Here is a 20816-nt window from a genome sequence, read left to right on the forward strand (position 1 = left end):
AGAAAGTTTTATGTTTGTTTGTTTGTTTGTTTGTTAGCATTTTTAGCAACCTCTTATTCCATGACTTGCATAGAGGCACTTTCTGTCCCAGCCTCATTGGAAGCTATTTGGAATCACTGACACTGCAAAGAAACGTTGTTGCACAGCTTTACAAAAAATAAAATATCAGATATCACTGGTTTGTTTCCAATAAAAGTGTGATGAGTGTGGGTGTGTGACAAAGTGAAAAAAAGGACAATAACACAGGACAAAAAGTGAGACTTTGCTTGTCTTGGACACTTATTATTCATCACTTCCAAGTTAATATATGTTGCATGGGTCAGCGCCCCTGACCGCAGCTCCCTCCAAGGCGACCCAGCACCCCTTATCCCATCCAATCTCCAGTGGCTATTTATTCCCAAAAGCCACTGGTGGAATTGGCTGAAGGCTAATCAACATTTAGCTCCTCCGAGTGTGTTATTACACAGCAATTGATGGATGGTACAATTACACCCTGTGTCACTTAGCTAAATGGCTATGTAATCCTAATGAGTTTTTATTCAAACACTCACTAGTTAGCACAAGGAGAGCTCGAGGTGGGGGGTAGAGAGCAAGCGAGGATGGAAATGCAGAAGGAAGGCACAATCACACAAAGGAAGAGAGAGTGAGAGAGAGGGGAATTATGGGTAAACAAGATAATCAGGTAACATGATGAATGTGTGTTGCTCTTGTTAACAAGAATCAGCAGCAATACAGCCTGAGTACTTTTCAGCCTAAGTGTGAATGTAGGGTGCTACAGTGGTGTGAGAGTGACAAATAAAGCACTTGTAGCAGATGTCACCATGACCTGCATCTCAGGTCAGCATACCAAGGAATTACATCCACATAGGTCAAGTCTGTTGTGAAAAGTGAGGGCGGTAAATGGTTATGCAGGAGATCTTAATTCACCATCCAACACTTACATTCAATTAACATTTGTGTTTTTATGACTTAACATTAACCAAGTGAAGCTCCTGAACCCTTACCTTGCCAACATATTTAATTTATCATAAACAGGACCTTTCCTTCACCTTAACCATACCAAAGCTTCCTTGTCTAGATGCAGCATGAAGAAAGATTTTTTAATGTTTGCATTAAACGTAAAGAAATGCATTACATAAATATAATATAATTAGCTACTCCGACAGAATAGAAGCAGTATGTTTGTTATTTTTTCTCAAACCCTGTGTCATAACCAATTGCAGTCTAGTGCTTTGAGACTACATAACTTTCACATTCACACGGACAACCTTAATCTGTTGAAGGAGGTGAATGCAGACCATGATGAACACAAACATATCTGCCTTCATGGTCAGTGTAAATGTGTCTAGTTCCACTCTGCTACCATAATAATGGTTGCTTTGCTTAAGTGCGCAACACGTTAATCCCAGGCGGGGAGTTCTGGTCCTCTGAAATGAGGCCAACGCGGAAGTAATTTAGAGCTGCATTATATCAAAAGGCCACCAGGGGGCGGCCGTTTTGTGTTCAAAAGGACTTCTGTCTCTATACAAGTCAATGGAGAATTCACCAACTTCTCAGTTGATTTCTAACCTCAGTACATGTTTTCAAAATGTGTTTATGGTCTCGATCGCTAGTTTAAAGCCTTCTTCAATGCAGTCTGGTTTTCATTTGTGAAATTTTGGCCTCCCTGATTTTATATTTGACGTTAAAGCAGGGTATGCATTAGGGCGTGGTTACGTCGTGATTGACAGGTTGATTGACCAATGTCCTCGAGATCCAGCCCTCGCAACCAATCGCAACCTCCCCGCTCTGCCGTTGGCTCCGCCCATGACTCCGCCTCCTGCCCATATAAGTAGAATCCGTGTTTTTATTTTTCCCCAGCATGCACCTGAAATTTTCAAGATGGCGCTGCCTAGATTCGAAACTATTGGCTTCCGAGCAGCAGTCCACAAACCAATGGGTGACGTCACGGGTGTTACGTCCATTTCTTTTATACAGTCTATGGTTAATCCGCTGTGGTGGTATTGTCACCTACTGTAGAGGCAACATGGATGAACCCAGAATTAAGTATTTCATAGGAACAGTTTACATTTTATAAATTCAGGACTATGATCTCAAAATTGTGAGTTTAAATACTTGCTCAGCCAGGGCAATAAGGGCGCAGCTACTATAGTACTGTTGAGGTGCCCTTGAGCAAGAAACACTATCTTCTCCATTACAACTAGCAGAAGGTTGTGATTGTAGTTTAAACAATAGCAACAAGATGGAAACAATAATGAAGTCACAGGCTGATAGAGATATGATGGAGTCTCACCACTCTGAGAAGGCAAGCCAGATTCACAGGATTCCTTATTATCATGCAGAGACAACTCACCAGCACAGGTTGAATGCACAAAAAGTAGGTGGGGGCCTTAATAAAGCCAGAGAGGATTAGATGTGCTGGTGGCTGTTTTCAGTAAGTGCTGTTATCAATAGGGTGTTGTTAATTAGAAGAACAGAGTCTGGTTCCAGAAAAAAAGAAAAAAACTATTGTACACTGACCATCTAAGCCTTAACACCAGCAATTCTTGAAAAGGATTCCTTCATCTAAGTCACGGTGGGTGGAAATTGATTTCGATCCTCCTGAGAAGTTGATCTATCATTCAACTTTTTCTTTTTTTTTTTCCTTTGGCAGGCCGCAGAGATAGGCATATATAACATTTGGCGGGCATCAGAGAAGCAGCGTGGACTCTTGTCACACTGCAGTTCTGCATTTTCTCTTCACGGTCTCTCTTTTCAGTCCGGCACTGCTCTATCCCAAAAAGTACTATCATCTTATGGTTTGTGTGTGTGTGTGTGTGTGTGTGTGTGTGTGTGTGTACCAAGTATCAAGTTTATTTATTGTCATTCCACCTACATATAAACAAATACATACAGAGGAACGAAATTGCATTACTTAGGATCTTTGTGCCAAAGTTAGATAAAACGACACACACACTCACAAAATTGAAAAAATCCTAAACTAAGACAGACATAAAAGCAGCAGTATGAGCAAAGCGTGTGTGTGTGTGCGTGTGTGCGTGTGCACACACACAATGTGTCAGTAAGACTTTTCATCTGAGCATTATTAGTTTTCAAAATAGTTGAAGAACCCCTCATGCGGGGCAGACTAAAGGGGTGACCAACTAAAGGGGATCTAAAACATGCAATTATCTTACTATCCTAACTGTGATACAATCTGCATTACTTTACAAACTCATTCAAAGTGCTTCTTTTACAGTGTAAATGTGCAACCCCCATGCATACAGATTGATGGACCATGCCATTACTTGACAAGTCATTGCGCTGCTGTACACCACTCACTTGAGATAACGCACAATTCAACACAACATCAAACACAGAAATGCAGTTATCACAATGAGCATTATTTGAGAAAAATGAATTAAGGCTTTCACTGTAAACATATGACGGTAGTCTTCTTTTTGTGTTACTCCCCGTGACACTACAGGAGCATCATTTTCTAAAGTGAATGCATTATGAATTAATTAGATAATAATAATAATTATTATTATTATTAATTCATTTATTTGCATGAGACTTTTCTTAGAATTCTGAGAGAAGTTTCATGCAAATAAATAAATGAATGAATAAATAAATAAATAATTCCACTCTTCTCTCCTGGCTCCTACTCATTCTGGTGTCCCTCAGGGATCAATTTTAGGTCCCATCCTCTTCTCCCTTTGCATGTACCAGGAGGCTTGTATGGGCAGAAACAGCTACTTCTGCCTTGAGACCAAACCAGATCCAGATTCTGGGGGGAAACTGATTTGCACTTTTTTTTTAGCAGCACAGGGACCGAAGTGTGACTAAAAGGAGAAACTAAATGAATCAGTAAATCTGACAGCCAATAGGAAAATGACAAGCAGTGAGGAAATGTTAAAGCAAATGGAAAAGGGAATTTATCTTTTAAATGCCTGATTAAAAGTTGTTTTCTTAATTCAGTTATTTATTCCCCTTTTTAAAACTGGATTTCAAATTGTTTTTGAAATTCCATTATTTATTTAGGAATTAATTCATGCATTTTTAAACAAGGTACATATGGACTATTTTAATGTTGTTTTTGTAAATGATTTGAATGATTTATTGATGGATTATATTATATTATATTATTATATAATTAATGAATAGTGTATTTATTAAGGATTTATTCATTGCATTGATTTCAACATTGATTTCAGTTTTTATTTTGGTTTTTACTTATTCTGTTACTTCTTTTATGAAATTTGTTTTTATTAATTTGTATTGTTTATATGTTCATACTTTCATATCTCGAATTGTTGTATGTACATCACTTTGTAACACTGTTTTTGAAAAGTGCTATATAAATAAAATATTATTGCAATTATAGGTCAATAGGCTCAAAGACAGGAATATGATATGGGCTGCCTATCAGTGGGAAAGGGAGTAAGAAAATGTGTCGGTCAGTCAAATAAGGAGGCAGGTTTTAACGCTGTGTATTATTACAAATACACACACATACTTGCAGACACAGATATAGAGCTGGACCTGACCTCCCTGGGGCCTTAAGCAAAATTCTGTTAAGGGGTCCTCCTACCTTAACTGTGAGCCTTTTACACAATTTGCCATTGCCACACAGTAACACCTGACACCCCAGTGCTCCTACTACAATCCTCCCTCCATAAACAGTTTGCTCCATCTGTCGGTCTAAGAATAAGTAGACCTATACAGAACAGAATGAGGTATAAACAAACAATATATATTGAATAGAACATTGTATCTATCATAAGATAAGTACATATCAATATTAATATAAATAAGACATATAAAAGGTATAAAATAATAAAATAGAGCACTGAGCTTTGACTCTGTTAACTGGTAATTAAAACGTATACAGTTGAGTGATTAGCTTTAGTTCCCTTTACAGCCTGAGCATTTCAACATCAGCATGGGCACCAGTGTATCTGGACTGTCTGGGAGAAATTGATATCACATAGTTAAGTAGTCATTTACAAAATACACGTATTTTCTCTCTCTCTTTCTCTTTTATTATTCTGAAATAACAGAACATATCAAGGTAGGTATAATCAGATTACATGCCTGATTTACTGGCACTGCAGTCCCAGCATGTGCACAAAGACAAAAATCTAAACAAAAAAAAGGTATTAGGTAATGACAGGCCACGGACAACTACAATACAGGTGAAGGGCAACCATTCTTTTACAAAGTCATCAAAGATTTTCTTGCAATACACTGGATAACTTCTCCTATCTAACAACTGATAGTAATTTATCACACTACATTAACAAAGCAGGTAGATGTGCATCAAGCCAAATAAACACTCTTCCGCCATACAATCTTAAATGTTATTAAGAGTGTAAACATTTGAATCTTGCCATCAAAATATTCATCTTCCTCATTTTTCATGTCATCATAGGACGTGTTTCCCCACGTCATGATTTATACTCATGATGGTCAGACCACTGAAACATTCCTATGACATGGGAGACCTCAGGTTGCTGACCTCAGGTATCCAAAGGTTAGGATAGAGCTCCTTATTAGTAACTAGTTCATCAGGTGCTCTTGTTGTTTCTCAGTCTCTTCTCTTTCAGAACAGCTTTCACATTAATTTCTTCACAAATACTTTTGGCTGTTGTCTGGACCTCAGAAAATCCTGTTTCCTGGTATGTAGTGAGGGACTCCTTTGGATTTGAGATTAAATTCACTGCTATATCCAGCTGCATTGAGTTGGATTGTAGGAGCTTGTTTTGTCGTTTGTTGTCAGTATCTCATACCATACAACACAGCAAGATGCAGTAGGACCCGACTTCCTCCTCCTCTTGTGCTTCCACTTTGGCCACAGGATTGTTGATATCCTGTTTGGCTTTCAGTAATGCCTTCTGAACTTCAGAAGCATGATACGTGATTGTATTAACACCTTGGAGCTGATACTTTCTTGTATCACGTTTCCTCAAAACACTTCATCTTTGTGTGCGAGCTAAAAAGAAGAGCTTTTGCACATGCCCAAAATAACCCATGCATCTTTAGATGATTTGGCAGCATCTGCAATGGGACGAACATTGCTTTGGTACTTTTTCTTTGAGTAGTCTGGCCTATATTCCTCGGTTCTTGCCCTTCATACTAGCCCCGTTATCATAAGCTTTCCCTCTGCAATCTTCAAATGGAGTCCTCTGCTCATTCAGCTTATCTAAGATAACAGTGGACAGATTCAAGCCTGTTGTAACCTCAACATTCACAAAGCCAAGGAAGTGTTCATTGATCTTTGACTTTCCCTGTAAAGCCATGGTTCTCAGAAAAATGGACATTTGCTCCTTGTGACTAATGTCAGGTGTACAGTCCAATGTACACCATTTTTCTGATAGTGGAGAAGTACTTTGAGTCTCTTGCTCGAGTCACTATTGCTTGCAGAATCTCACTCACAATCTGCATCAGTTCATTCTGTGTGTGCTTCCCAAGATAATGAGCATGTGTCTCGCCATCTTTAATTTTGCTGAGATGATTTTTCCATGGCGGTGGGGGAGGGGGTCAGATTTTGTCAGTAATTCTAAATCTTTTTTAGGCAGTTTGCATTATACCAGTAGAATAGTTTTTCTAATGGACCCCTAAATGCTTCTTTCAGCCAGGGACTGGGTGAAACATGTAACACTAAAGCTTTGGCTCTGCTGACTGACTAATAATTAGTCCAGTCCTCACCATATTATAGCTTTATGTCATGAAATACTCAAATAAAATCTGTACACCCTTATGATAGTTTTGGTTATACATTGTAAACATACACCTAAAGGCTATGGTTGCAACTATATGTTGTCAAATATGCCTACCTGTACTGTCTTGAAAAATTGATGTAAAGTAAATGTAACACTGTTAAGCAGTCAAGGACATCCGGAAATCTCTTTCTTTCAACACCCGAAATATCATTTATATCTTGTTAAGAGACTGTCCCTGACTTAGGCACAGGTCAAGTTCCCTCCACTTAATCATATTGTTTGTGTGTTCAGGACTACCCTCCTGGTGTTTCAGAATGGCGTTCATATTTGACCTGTCATTCACGTCTTCCTTTATCATTTTGTAGTCTGTCGTAGAAAAGAGCTTGCAGCGAAAACAATTCACAGCGCTGTTTTTGATTGAAAATGAAAGCCACATCCTGGTAATCTTTTCCTCATTTGATATCTGTCGTCTAGACTTTTCTTTAGAGTAAGAAAAATCCAGTCTTGGTCTGAATAGACCTGTGGTCAGTCCTCATAATGGCTGTTAAGACTGGGGGCCAATCTGCTGGGTCATTTGGTATAGAGCAACAACTGTTAAATTAGAATCTGAGCTGATTGTATCTGATGTACCTGATACTAGTTGTATACCTTGTGTGTTAGTACTGGCTGATGTTGCCTGTACTTCACTTGAGTATGTGTTAGTACTTGATGAAGCCAGCTGTATTGGGTCTGTGTTAATACTGGCTGAGGCTAGATGTGGCTCAACTGAGTCTGTGCTTATACTGGCTGATGATCCAGAATCTCCTCTACTGATAAGCATAGCATCTGTAAATTATACATAACAATGCTATTATTAATGTTATCAGCTGCATTCAAACTGGCTCAACCATGTTTCATTTCACACATTTTCAATTATAAAGTACTCTTTAAACCATGGCTTGGCTGAATATTTGATGGTTATTGTTTACTAAGATGGGCATTCATATGACCCAGTATGCCACGCCAATCAGCAATTCAAATGTAATATTTAATCTAAAGCCAATGCCAATCATGCAAGAACATGCTGTATGAACGCATGTTCACATGCAACATGGTTATCTTTTCCGAGCTGCAGTTTATAAACTCTGTTGACAATTGTCATTTATAAAACATATTAGTTATATCTCACTCTCAAGAAACATACAGAACACAATACTGTAAGCGGCTGCCAAGCAAGCTAGCAAGACAGACCAAGAGATGCATTGCTCAGCTAAGTTAGCAAGACAGACAGCCTAGAGAGAGACAGGTAGACTACAGAGAGATGCACTTCAGTCTAGCACATCAACTTAACATCACTGTTATTTGCTGACATCAAACTTGGAAAGGAAATAAAACAAGTTTACCTGATTGCTGTTCCCACAATTCACAATTTTGTTTGTTTTTGTTTTACTCTTTTCGTGACCAGAAGGATAGTTCCACTTCATCCTCTCATTGAGGTTGTTAACACTAACACTTGCTTTGACACGAGGGGGAAGCAGGGCCCTTGCGTAATCTGTGGGGCCCTACACAACTTGTGTAGTGAGCATATACTGTAGGACTGCCAGGCTCTGATAACTTCACTAAATCTGTGAGAAGATAGGTTTAAAATAAATGTCTCTAAGGCAAAGAGAACATTTTCTGATGCCACATTTCCTATTAGTTAAAATAACACACACACAGTCTCATACATATAAGCTTACTCACATTTTTTCCTGCAAAACTATGAAGAATCATTAACTTCCAGCTGCTGCTATCGCAGCATTTTACACACTTGTTTTTAGAGGTGAGAAATAACATGTGGGAAGTGAGAAACTAACAAACAAACACACAAAAAAAACATACTGAACTTTACAGGCGATTGTAGAAACCACACAGTGGATATCACAGCCTATATCCGGCTTAAATGTCTTAAGATGGATTTGACTGTACCACAGACTTCACTCTGGCTGCTATTGTACATAACAAAAAGTAAAGAGAGAAGAACTGTAAAAAGTAAGCTGCAGAAAATCACTTCAGATATCATTGAGGTAAGATTTCTAGCGACTCTTCAATTTCTTTAGTGTTCGCTAAAGTATGCTCCTCCTCTTAACTGTCTAGCTTTCAAACTAATTCCCGATCAAACTCTTTCACCCCATTTTCCCTGTCTAATCTTTCTCCTCAGGATTTCCTTCTCTCAATGTTCTCACTTCCCACCCCACACTGTCCTTCTTCGTGTCAAATTAAAGTGATGGAAATGAACTTGAGGGGACGCTAATTGCAATTGTCAATCCAATCTAGGTCAGGGCTGAAAGACAGGGGCTCCCAAGCACTTCATCAGTCTTCATTAATATTGAAGGAGTTTGCTGAGGAGCAGGGGGCCAACGTAATCTGCACTCATCTAACAGTGCATCAAAAATTAGGGAGCTGGGGAGGGCACCATTGGTGCCTGAGGGACAAATATGCCAGTCAAGAAGTATGAAGAAAGATGTCAGAAGAATAGGATGGAGTGCAGGAATAGATGCTGCTTTCAAATGCAGTGGGAAATGGCATTTAAAAGCTACTTATATAAGCTATGTATATGTATATATATATATATATATATATGTATATATATATATATATATATATATATGTATATATATGAGAGAGACAGTAACTTTGAAAGATATTGTCTTGATTTCACTGATGCCTAGGATTATGTGAAGCCCAGGATTATCTTCAAATACATTTTTAAATACATTATTGATGTGAATATTGTCAGAGTTTGTTTGAGCAACTGCCTATTGTTTAGAACTGACTTGAAAAATTGTGAATCTATCCTTCATGTGCTGCTGATCTATCATGTTCAACCACATTTGTATTTTACAGGTGTTGCTTTAATTTTGTCCAACAACTTAAATCAGTTGCTGTCATAGTAACCCATCATAACTTGTATAACTCTGATATATATCTGACAGGCACCTGAAGGTCATATAATGTTGATTTGTTAGGTCAATCCAGTGATAATTTACGAACCATGAACCAGCCTGTCATTGTCAGCTCAGGTTACAGGTAGGGCTCAGCAAAAAAATCAAGACATTTGACTGCTTACTTTGCAATTATCACAATTAAAGATAGAACATTTGCCACCATAATAACTTTCCAGGTTGTAAAATCCTATCCTATCCGAGTATTCCATACCTTGCAGTGTTTTGACTTCTGATAAGTCTTTAGTAAGATTAAGTTATCAATGTCCAACTCCACTTCCTGTAAAGTAACTCATTGTCTAATTGGTACCTCAAACACCACCACACCACCACCATAGTAATCCTGCCCTGTAGTGCCATACTGCTGGTTGTGTTCTGAATGTGAACTTAATGGCTGTTAGCTGCACCAACTTTTTTTTTTAAAAAGTTAAAAATACTGCTTCTCCAGAGCAAGCAGTATAATCAAAACCTTTTTTTTAGTTTTCAACAAAACATCTCCCCTATTATAACCTTCAGCTTGCTAACATTGATGAACTGCTGTAAACCTTGTTTGCACAATATGTCTCATGGAGTGGCGGCTCTCGCTCTCTCTGCTAGCTACTGTGCTCTGTGTTTGTGCAGGAGAACAAAGCATTTCATCATGTCCTCAGTGGTTCATATTAACATTTCAGCATAGAGGGACAGCAGGTTAGTCCTACTGCAATCTAATTTTCCCTTGGCCCTAAATGCTCATTTGAAAATACAATAACTGAAGACATTCCTGTTGAACTACACCTCTCTTCACCTTGTATTGCCAGCGTTGCATGAGGAAGATGATTCTCTTTAGCAGAACGTTTGCTCATCACTATTGACCGATAATGGAATTACTCAGAGCAGCATGTGTTGACATTCTGTACATACAAACCTCTGCCTTCATAAAGAAAGTTTTTTTGTTTTTTTTTTCCCTTTAACCTCGTCACATTAGTCTATGTCCCTGTTCACTGGGCTGCTCACAGTGGTTTCCATCTGGTACACATCACTATGACAGCTGAGAGTCATTTGAACAAGAGGAGGGTCAAGTGAACACTTCACACAAGTGTCATTCAGGGCCACATTAGCAGACCACTACCCTTGGTTCTTACAGGGCCCCTTCAGTACATAGGCAATGATAGGGTGTGAGGACTAGGTCAAGACCTAGAATAAGCTGGATCGTGTATGGTCAATGTGTGAAATTGTGGCCAATTTGATAAGGATAGTCAATTGAAGTGTGAATTATTATTATTAAGTGTATTGTGAATTATTGGATATTAAATGTTCATAAGTAATTTTCTGTAGTGGTCCCAGTGATATGTGTTGCTAAGTGTACTGAAGTAGCATATCACATGACATGGTTAAATCTGAGTCCACAAAAAGGTTATAAATGATGTTTGCAAGAACAATACTTATAATACATTCATGTCTCGGGATGTTTGATTTAAAACATAACTTACTTTCATTTTAATTATGACTGTTGTAATTATCTGTTAACTTCCCCTGCATCTGTTATAGAGGCACTCTGCACAGAGTGCCTCTATACACCTTTTTTAAATGGAGGTTGTGGTGGAAATTGTAAATGAAAGTTCTGACAGCATTTTGGGTGCAAATTCTGACTCCACACATTACCACAGTTACAGTCAAATTAAGCACACCTGCAGAGCAGCTGCCCCACAATAAACTGATATACTGTAACAGCCTACATGAGTCACATGTTTTCTTGGAAGACTTGTGTTTTAATGCTGTTGTTAGTAATTTGTGATGTGAAATAAAAAGCTTGCGCCCTGGTGGTTGAGTGGTTAGTGCGCATGCTATATAATCGCCCTGGTTTGAATCTAGCCATGGACCTATTCTGCAGGTCTTACCCTCCCTCTTTCTCCCTGTTTCCTGTCAGCCTCTATGCCAAGTACTGCCTCAATATAGGCAAAACAAGCCTAAAATAAATCAAATAAATGAATAAATCATACCAAAAGCTTGCATCCTGGTATAAGTTCAGATATAAAATGGAAACCACCACCGATCATCTTTCTTTTTATTAACTCCAACTCTTTATAAACTCCAACACTCAGCCAGTCAACCAGTAGTGTAACTTCATCATTCACTCACTCATTCACTCACTTATGGACAATTGTGGTTATAGAGCTGGTTCCTGACTGGTCGAGTCAAAAAAAGGGAAAAAAGAAAATTCATCATCAACAAAGAAATACATGTGCAAAGTTATTTTTTTAACAATACTGGTACAAAATTATTGTGAATTGACTCATTTCTATGGTATATTATAAGGCCATAGTTTGTGAGTCGGTTATATTGGATTTTATTATATTGAAAGCTGCTTATAATACCGTTTCTACCTTATTTACCTGTATGTGTATGAGTGGAACAAGATGAAGGGAAAACATTGGAAGGTGGGTTCATATTCTGATCTTAAATGACGCATACTGTTTGTAACTAAATGCAGAAATACACTGTATGATGACCTGATTCTTACCTTCTTATCTTATTTTAAATTCTCTTTCTTCATACTAACTACACAGACCTTTCCATCTGTAAATGATAATTCCATAACTTATTTAGAAGTACAGGGATAGAGGTGGGGAATCAGTGAGTCAGCAATGCGTTGATAAGGAGGCTGATCATTGCATTAATACTCTGGGAAAAATTACATGTTTACTAATGGTTGCAATGGTAAGACAAACAATCTGATCTGAGTGCGTGGCTGTGGGTCCCTACTGAGACTGGGAAGAGAGGAGGAGAGGGAAAAATTAATATTTCATCATCACAGATCCGTTTATGTGCGCATGCAAGTAAGTGACATGTGGGAAAAGAGGGACGCCAAAGTGTGTTTGCTTTCTTTGGTATCCCATTCAAGAAAAAAAGAAACGACTGAATTAAAAAGAAAATATCACATTCGGATACGTTGAGCAGGCTCCAACTTCATCTCAATTTTTTAATGTGCAAGCATTCAGTATGCAAATACATATCTTATAAAATTGGAGAAATATTAAAAGGAATTGGAATATAGATTTAGGAGTGATTTAAACATTGACGATGTATACACTAGGTGTGATTAAACCCTGATGCTGGTTTGCATGTGCATATGTGAGAGAGGGGAGAAAGCAGTGTTGAATTGCAGTTATTAATCACCATGTGAGCGTTGATTCATCTGTTGTGCAGGCAGTTTGGAAGATGGACTCTATTTACTGCTAAAGCTGTTTTAGGGGCTTTGGGAGGCAGCCATCAATCTCTTGGCTATCTTGAAACCAAGGAGCCAATGCACAAGCATCAGTTTCAATCACCTCCCTGAGACAGGTGGTATGGTAAGGTGCTGCACAATAGTTTTTTTTCTTTTTTCTTCACTTCTTCTCTACCTCAAGGTGACGTTTTTTCCCTCCCTGGGGAACCATGTTATTAATGTGTTAATGTGTCATCATAATAATAATAATATTTCCTAAAAATATACTGCACCCTGCCCTCTTGCTCCCTTGCTGTTTGGCACCCTGTGTTCTTAATTAGCATGTTCAATTAACCCGTGTTAATTGCTAGCCATGGAAAGGTGGAAGAACCTGGTAAGTTGGTGCCACAGGGAGCTGTTTTGTAAATGAGAGGTGGTGTAGTGCAGAAGCAGGCAGGTATAGAGGGGATTGTATTTAAAAGCACCTTTAACCTCAACCTGCAAGTATTCCTTTATGTAATATAATCTTGTACAGATGAGACTAAAAGACCAAAACTAGACCAAACGTAGAGGTGTGACTGTTGTTTTAAGACAAAAATTGGTTCTGTGTAGTTAAACAACAATCACACTGGGCTTTTGAACTGCATCTATCCCCCCTACCATCTTTTTTCATCTGAGTCAGAAGGGCTTATTACCTCTGCAGGGGTCTAATGGTAGCACTTTACCATCCATTGCTCCCCTTTCTTAATATCATCTTGGTTTTGTTTTGCATCACAGGGGGGGATGTCAGTATTGCTCTGCAAAATCATGGAACACTTAATGACTCTGTTTTGTTTTGCAGCTTTGATCAATCTTGATTTTTTTTGGTCCATGCAAACTAAATACACAAGATGCACTCCATTACTTTGTGATGTAAATAAATCATTTTGCCATTTTAACTTAAAATCATTACTCTATGGAGCAAAATATGAAAACACAGCTTTCCTTGTTGGGGGACTGCTTTCTCTACAAAGTCTCAGTAGCCCAGTTTATTCAAACAGTCATCCTGGCCCATTAATGCAGTCAGCAGTTTAGCACAACACCAGGGGAGCTCTGCAGTCCCTCAGATAGACTGGAATCAATTGGAGTTGGGCGGTGTTAGCTGTGCAGAGTGCAGCCAACATGGTCCAGGATGATGTTATTGAGAAGTGGAGGGCCAACAGAGGTCAACAGTAACAGCTGATTTCACCAAAAAACCAATGTGTGTGTGTGTTCTTTCTCCTTCAAATTTCACTACAGTGACTTCTCCTGCCACCTTCTGACCTCTCATTACCACACTATTACTGCTTTTACCCCAAAGGGCTGGGGGCTGACATCAACTGACACTGTGTTTATGTGTATATGCATGTGTCTGTCAAACCAAACTAGAAATAGGCATTCATGTTACAATTCCGCCTCAGTTCCCTCACCCAAACAACATCCTCAGCATCAGAGCACAACAACAACCACAGTGTTCTTTCAGTCATTTACCACATCCCAGTGTTTCTTATCAATCCTGCCTGAATCATCTGGTTCACATGGTCAGTTTAGGAATATGATGGTTGATAAAATAACTCCTAAATGTGATACGAAAACTGAATGTTTTCTAAAAGGCAGCAATGAATGTTCAATGCCACATAACTTTTCCTTTTCTGTCTGTGAATCCTGTTTAAGCAAAAATTAGATTTTCCAGATGAAGTTATATTTGGATTTTGATTATTCTATGCCTCAGACTTCAATGGTGTGAACAATCAGTCAGACACCCAGACAAGAGAAGAAGTCTGATTAACCTTGATTAGAACAACTTTCCTCTCCGCTTATCATTGGCTATGAAGACACTAATCTGAGTGCTGATTGGGAAAAAAAAGGATCTGAGCACAGGACATTATCTGGGCCACAAGGTCAAATAAGAAGACAATGATGACAAAGTTCACATTCTGAACTTATTCCTTGGTTTTAGAAAATTCCTACACATGTTGATATTTGGTGGTTATTCTCATGTACTGAAAGACATTGTGGAAATTAATGTAATTCACATTCATCATGATAATAAACATGATTTTTTTTGTTTGGCTGGAAGTCTGTCTCATGTTATAGAGCTACGAACTTTAAAGCTGATCTAATTTGTAACTTTGCTTCTGTTCACGTAAGCTGAGACAGTCAGTGCCTGCAGCCTCATTCAATCACCAGACTGACAGTGATTACTAAGTGAAAATCACTTTAGTAACATATTGTTTAACTGACAACATGTCAGTCAATTCTCAAATGAATTAAGCACATTGAATATACAATCTATCATTTTACTGTATCATTCTGTTTAGTCCTTACTCTGAGGAAGGTGAGGTCACGACTGCGGTCGATGCTTGTGATCTCAAGGTTGCCCATTACGACTTCACAGTTCTCGTAGTATTTCCTCAGGGTGCGGTACTGCTGCTCCAGGTCTGACAGCGTGCTCAGCTTGTTCTCTGTGCCAGCACATACTAAGCAAATAAGAGACAGGGACAGAAAGATAAGACATTGTTAATTAATAGTGCATATAGCAAATTTTAGTATGGAAACAATGACAGAGAAAATGGCACATCAGTTTAAACAGACCGTCAGCTTGAAAACTGACCATAAACACGACCGCAAGGGTCACCATGATAAGATTTTCTTGTAATTTGAATGTAAAGACTACACACATACACACAAAGGTTTGTGTATATATATGAGCTGTGCTGCAAAAATCATTCAAAGACAATGTGGATTAAACATCAGTCCAGAGAAAGTGAGCTGCAGCACCTGCTCTGCTAGCCTGGTCATGTTTGACTAAGAACTCCCCAACCCTTCCTCAGATCCCCTGCAGGGCATTCAGGGCAGTTGACAAGTAATTAAACAGAACCCTTTCCACCCATCACCAACCTTAACCATCCCCCACACCCTTGCCCCATGACGACATGAGCCATCTGCCCAATCAACTGCTGCCCTATCTAGCATGAAAACATTGACGCATACACACATAGAGCCTGATTTACTAAAGGTTTACATGTGTAAAAACATGTGCAAACTTCACCCGCAAAAAATGTGCAAGCTAATCTATTAACGCGGTGCACTGTGGCTTGCGTCTTTCAACTATGCAAGATAGTATGCGCTGTCCATTTAGTACTTTTGCCATAATGAATATTCAATATGGGGCATTTTAACCCCAGTGTGCAAAATACAGGGAGGAGAAAATGTAAATAATGTCAATGCACAGGCATTGTGATTTACCAAACTAGAAGGTAGTTTTGCTGACGGTAACTGTGTCTATAAATAATACCTTTAAAGGACAGGTATTAACCTGCTGTGCACTGCGCACAGATGACTGCTATTAATGTAGAGAGGAGGACGGAGGCACAATGACAGTATACGCAAAGGACAGATTTTGCCCACCTGTGTTATAATTTTGGAGTGGAATATTTTTGGTTTTACTAACAACATTGACTTAGTCACAAATACTCTCCCATATGTCGGTTTTTCTGGTAATATTTGTTTTTGTTATAACTCAATGTATTTGTTAACCTCTTCCACTAGAACCTGATCACATTTCATTTTGCACTTCCAGCTTTCTGCTCGTCCAAACTCCAGACACCCAAAACCCTCATTTAAATACTGCTGTCTCCACCCTGTTGCTGTTTTCATTTACGCAGTTATTCTTAGTAGATCACCCGCAAAATGCATGCACACTAAAAGCACAATCTATTACTGTACATACAATTTTGTACCCTTTATTTGGGATCTTCGTAAATCAGGCCAAAACTGTATAAGTACGTGTACATTGACTCAAAAAAAGCATTTGAATCCTAGTCTATTGCCAGGCAAAATTTTAACCACATTTCCCAAAAATCAGAAAACAGAAAGTGTAAATGTATGTGTATTTCTGTCCACTATCCATATTAGGAATTGGTTTGTCAAAATTCGATAATTGGTGGACCTACATTTTTTCAGTCAGGTGCCACTGAACCATTGCAGAAGTACACACAACAACATGACACAATTAACAGAATGCCAGTCAAACCTCAAATAGTGAAAAAACTACATAGAAAATATGAAGGAAATATGGCATTTATGCTTCTTTCATGTATTAATTTGAGGAACATTACATTCACACAATACAACATTTTTTTCCACCCCAGCCAAGTGTAAAAACCTTTTTTTTTTTTTGCAATATTTTCAGATAAAAATTATGTTTTTGAATTTTTGCCGTTTTTACTCAGTTATTTTGTGCAGATATTAAAAACCTATCGAGAGTTTGTGGAAGCCTTCACTGACCTCTTGTATAACCTACTGGACTTAGAACAATATGTCCTCAGTGATTTTTTAATTATCTAAGCATATTTTTTAAGAATGCTGAATTGTGGCTAACATACATATGGACACTGACATTCGCTCCTTTGAAGCATTATAATTAATTTTAATTTGCATTGCAATAGTGGTGTGCTTTTTCCCCACCTGCACCCTCTTCATGCTGGGTGACAGAGGAGCCATCACTGTGACGGAGGGTTGACGGTTCCTTCCCTGAGTCTTGTCACACTGTCACCCATGAGTTGTTCCCTCTCTCTCTGAACACCTCACCCTGAAAGATCTTTACTGACGCTTTGCATTTTAATCAAAGATCCCTTTCACACCCTGCTATACACTATACTGTGCTATCTTTTTTATACCTTATAGTCCCCTCAATCCAACCTGAGTATTTGCACTCGATCCTCTCAGCAAGCAATAAACTAGGCCAGACTCATTTTCTCCATACAGCCACTATGTGGCGAAACCTTTCAATTCCATTTCCTATTTACTCCCCATCATTACACCACAGATACATACGGGGAAAAAAACAGAGATTTAGCCTTAAGGCCACACATGCTGCGAAAATAAATGGGATTGTGTTAAAACACTTCCATACCTAAGCAGATATTAGATAAGAGGAACTTTTCCTTGTGACCTGGACAATACCCATACGAGCTGGTAGTGATTAGCTGGGTTGCGCATAGCATAGCACGCTGCTCCGGAATGATATATGGCAGACCTGGGTGTTTTCAATAACAGTTGAGGGAAGCGGGTTGGGGGTAGGGGTCATAAAGTGAGGATAGGTGTAATAAACTGTTATTGCACCCTTGGGGCAGGGCGCCAAGATCAGAGGAAGGGGGTATTGTGTCATGTGATGTCTGGTGAAATTTACTTTTTATACCTATTTGCTTCCTCAAGCATGCCTTCAGTAAGTCTGCTGACTTTTGGAACCTGTCTGGAGTTATGTGAAATCCATGTGATTAAATTTATTTTTTTTAAATCCATGTGTGATTTCTAATGAAACACCATGAACAATCCTATAGCTCTGCATGAGCCTGAGATGGAGCTGACTGCCAAATGAACCACAACAAAACCATCTGTGCTGTGTGGAGCATATATCGAAGAAGTATGAACTGTTGCAGGTATACTGCAAAGCTCAGGGATCCTACTGGTGATACGTCTGCATGTGTGTGCATGAATGTGGGCAGGCTGTAAATAATAGACCTCAGGATGTATTTTCCCCCTCTCACTGCATGATCGAATCCATTTGTCTCCATGCTCAATATGTTACATCTGATCCTGTAAATCGCAGTTAAGGTTGTATAAAACACAGTCTCTGCTTTTTATACTGGTGCAACCAGCCTGCCCAGGAGGACATGCTATAAGACACTGAGCCGCCAACTGTTTAACATACTGCCTATGATGCAGGAATAGACTGCAAGAGCAGATGAATCTTCATATTGTTTAAAACTTACGGCTGTTCCATGAAAGAGAAAAAGAGAATCCATCTTCTCTGTTTGATGGATTTCACTCCCCTGTGCATGTAAAGCAGAAAATGCCAATGGAATTCAATGTCTTTGTTCCATATGTGTGTGTATATATATATATATGCATGTGTGTGTTTGTGTGAGTATACTGATTGAATTTGTTCATTTCATCTCAGAAGTGATGGATTAAAGGCATACTGTACAGGAGTTTCCCAAAAACACAATGTATAGACTCATACAAAAATACTGCCTCTCAATCATTACTTATGACCCAATAGAAGTCTGTGACAGTGTACATATCAACAGAGACCCTGCCTTCTGCCTGTCTTTGTGTCTGGGCATCAATCTTTGGGCAGTGGGTGAGTAGCCCCCAGTTATTAACAGCACGCAGGGTGTGAGGTCAGGACTCATGACGCAGTGACCAGGTTAAATCGCTGTCTCCTTCTCTCTCATCTGCTCTCTGTCTGTGTCATAGATGTATAGAGATAACAGGTCTCTGTGGCTGTTTGACCAAGAGCGGGGCGGAGCAACATACAGTACACACACATGGAGCAGAGAGAAGTCACAGCAGACAGGATGAATCGCGTGCTTTGACTGCTTTAACACCAAATCCAACAACGTGGAACGTACCCGCGGGGTTGTGCGGGGGTGTGCAGAGTTGTGGGCGTGTTCATATGGGCTTTAGAATGTAATTGCTATGAAAATGCTATGTTTTATTTATCTGATTCACTGCTTTGTTCTTGCTAACGCAGCTCCCTCTCTTTATTCATTCTATAGCTCTCTCTGTCTCTCTCTCTCTCTCTGTGGCGTTGTTGAGGGAGGGAAGAGGTATGTTTACAAAAGCAACCAACAAATCCTGTATAGTGTGCCTTTAAGGCAATGAATTATAATTCATGATTCAACATATGTAATTAATGACAAGAGTATGTATACATATCTGCCTCAATATATGGTATATAAGTTTTTTGTTTGCTTGTTGTTGTTTTTTCCTCCAGTGGACACCATCTTGTGAGTAGCCTTGTTTATCTTCTCATTAGTTTGTAAATGGCAACAACAATATTGGTAACAACAATATGGATATAGCAAACTTGCAAAAAATCAGCAACCAAAGGTTTGTAGGGACCAACTTCCAAGAAAGGCATAATGATAGATAGATAGATAGATAGATAGATAGATAGATAGATAGATAGATAGATAGATAGATAGATAGATAGATAGATAGATAGATAGATAGATAGATAGATAGATAGATAGATAGATAGATAGATAGATAGATAGATAGATAGATAGATAGATAGATAGATAGATAGATAGATAGATAGATAGATAGTGATGTCTACCTGTAATCGAGTAAAGAGGCCAAACAAGCTCTCTCTCCCCCTTCTACATCCATCACTCTTTCCTTCACAAATCAGTCACATACTTTCTGAGGGACAGATGGGGTGGTAGCTGGGTTTAAATGGCTTCTATACATCATGAGTTTTCAACAGACAACCACTAGACAAGACCACAAGGCATCCATCACCATCTCTGGCATAATCACCACATGCAGTGGGAATATAATCAGTGAGCTCTTTCCATAAATGTTTGTTTTAAATGTTTGCAAAAAAAAAAAAGACTATATTTCCCCCAAGCCACATTTTCATCAGTTTTAGTTTCCTAAATACCCTCATCAGGATTACATAGGCACTTTGCTGCTGTGGTTTCTGCTCCTTGCCCACTTCATTTCATAGGTGGTGCACACAACAACTTCATCAATAGTGCCTTGTGCAATTATTGAATGTCTATAAAGCTGGCAAGTCTCTGAGGTTTATAGGTTCCTGCCAGGGAAGCCAGCAAAAGGTCATCCCAATAGCCAGTAACTGACTGAATTAAATAAAGTTGCAAATGTCACTTCTATAAGTAAACACTGTCAATAGTTGAGCTTGGCCAACGTGCCCCGAATAAACAACAGAAGCCAGTCGAAGTTTAACTCAAATGCTGCCTCATACAACATTTTCTCTCAAGCTTAACCAAATAAAGAGTGCCATATCTGAGGTCAGAGCTGTCCTTTGTCCCCTAATGTCCCCCAGATGAGCCTTGGTGGCTAAGTATGAGTTACAAGCCACTGCTTCTGATGGTAATCATGGCCCACATTATCGTCCATCTGCTGAGCAGC

At 38.9% G+C, this 20816-nt stretch overlaps 1 protein-coding gene across 1 annotated transcript in view; it reads right to left on the bottom strand.

Moving 5' to 3' along the window:
- LOC128367544 (receptor tyrosine-protein kinase erbB-4-like) overlaps window positions 1–20816 on the bottom strand; it is a 319149-nt gene that overhangs the window by 150060 nt on the left and 148273 nt on the right. The window contains exon 2 of the mRNA XM_053328130.1: window positions 15198–15349. Coding sequence (XP_053184105.1) covers window positions 15198–15349 — 152 coding nt within the window. The remainder of the gene's footprint in view (window positions 1–15197; window positions 15350–20816) is intronic.

This window comes from Scomber japonicus, chromosome 11, assembly GCF_027409825.1.
Source record: "Scomber japonicus isolate fScoJap1 chromosome 11, fScoJap1.pri, whole genome shotgun sequence".
NCBI classification, from domain to species: domain Eukaryota; kingdom Metazoa; phylum Chordata; class Actinopteri; order Scombriformes; family Scombridae; genus Scomber; species Scomber japonicus.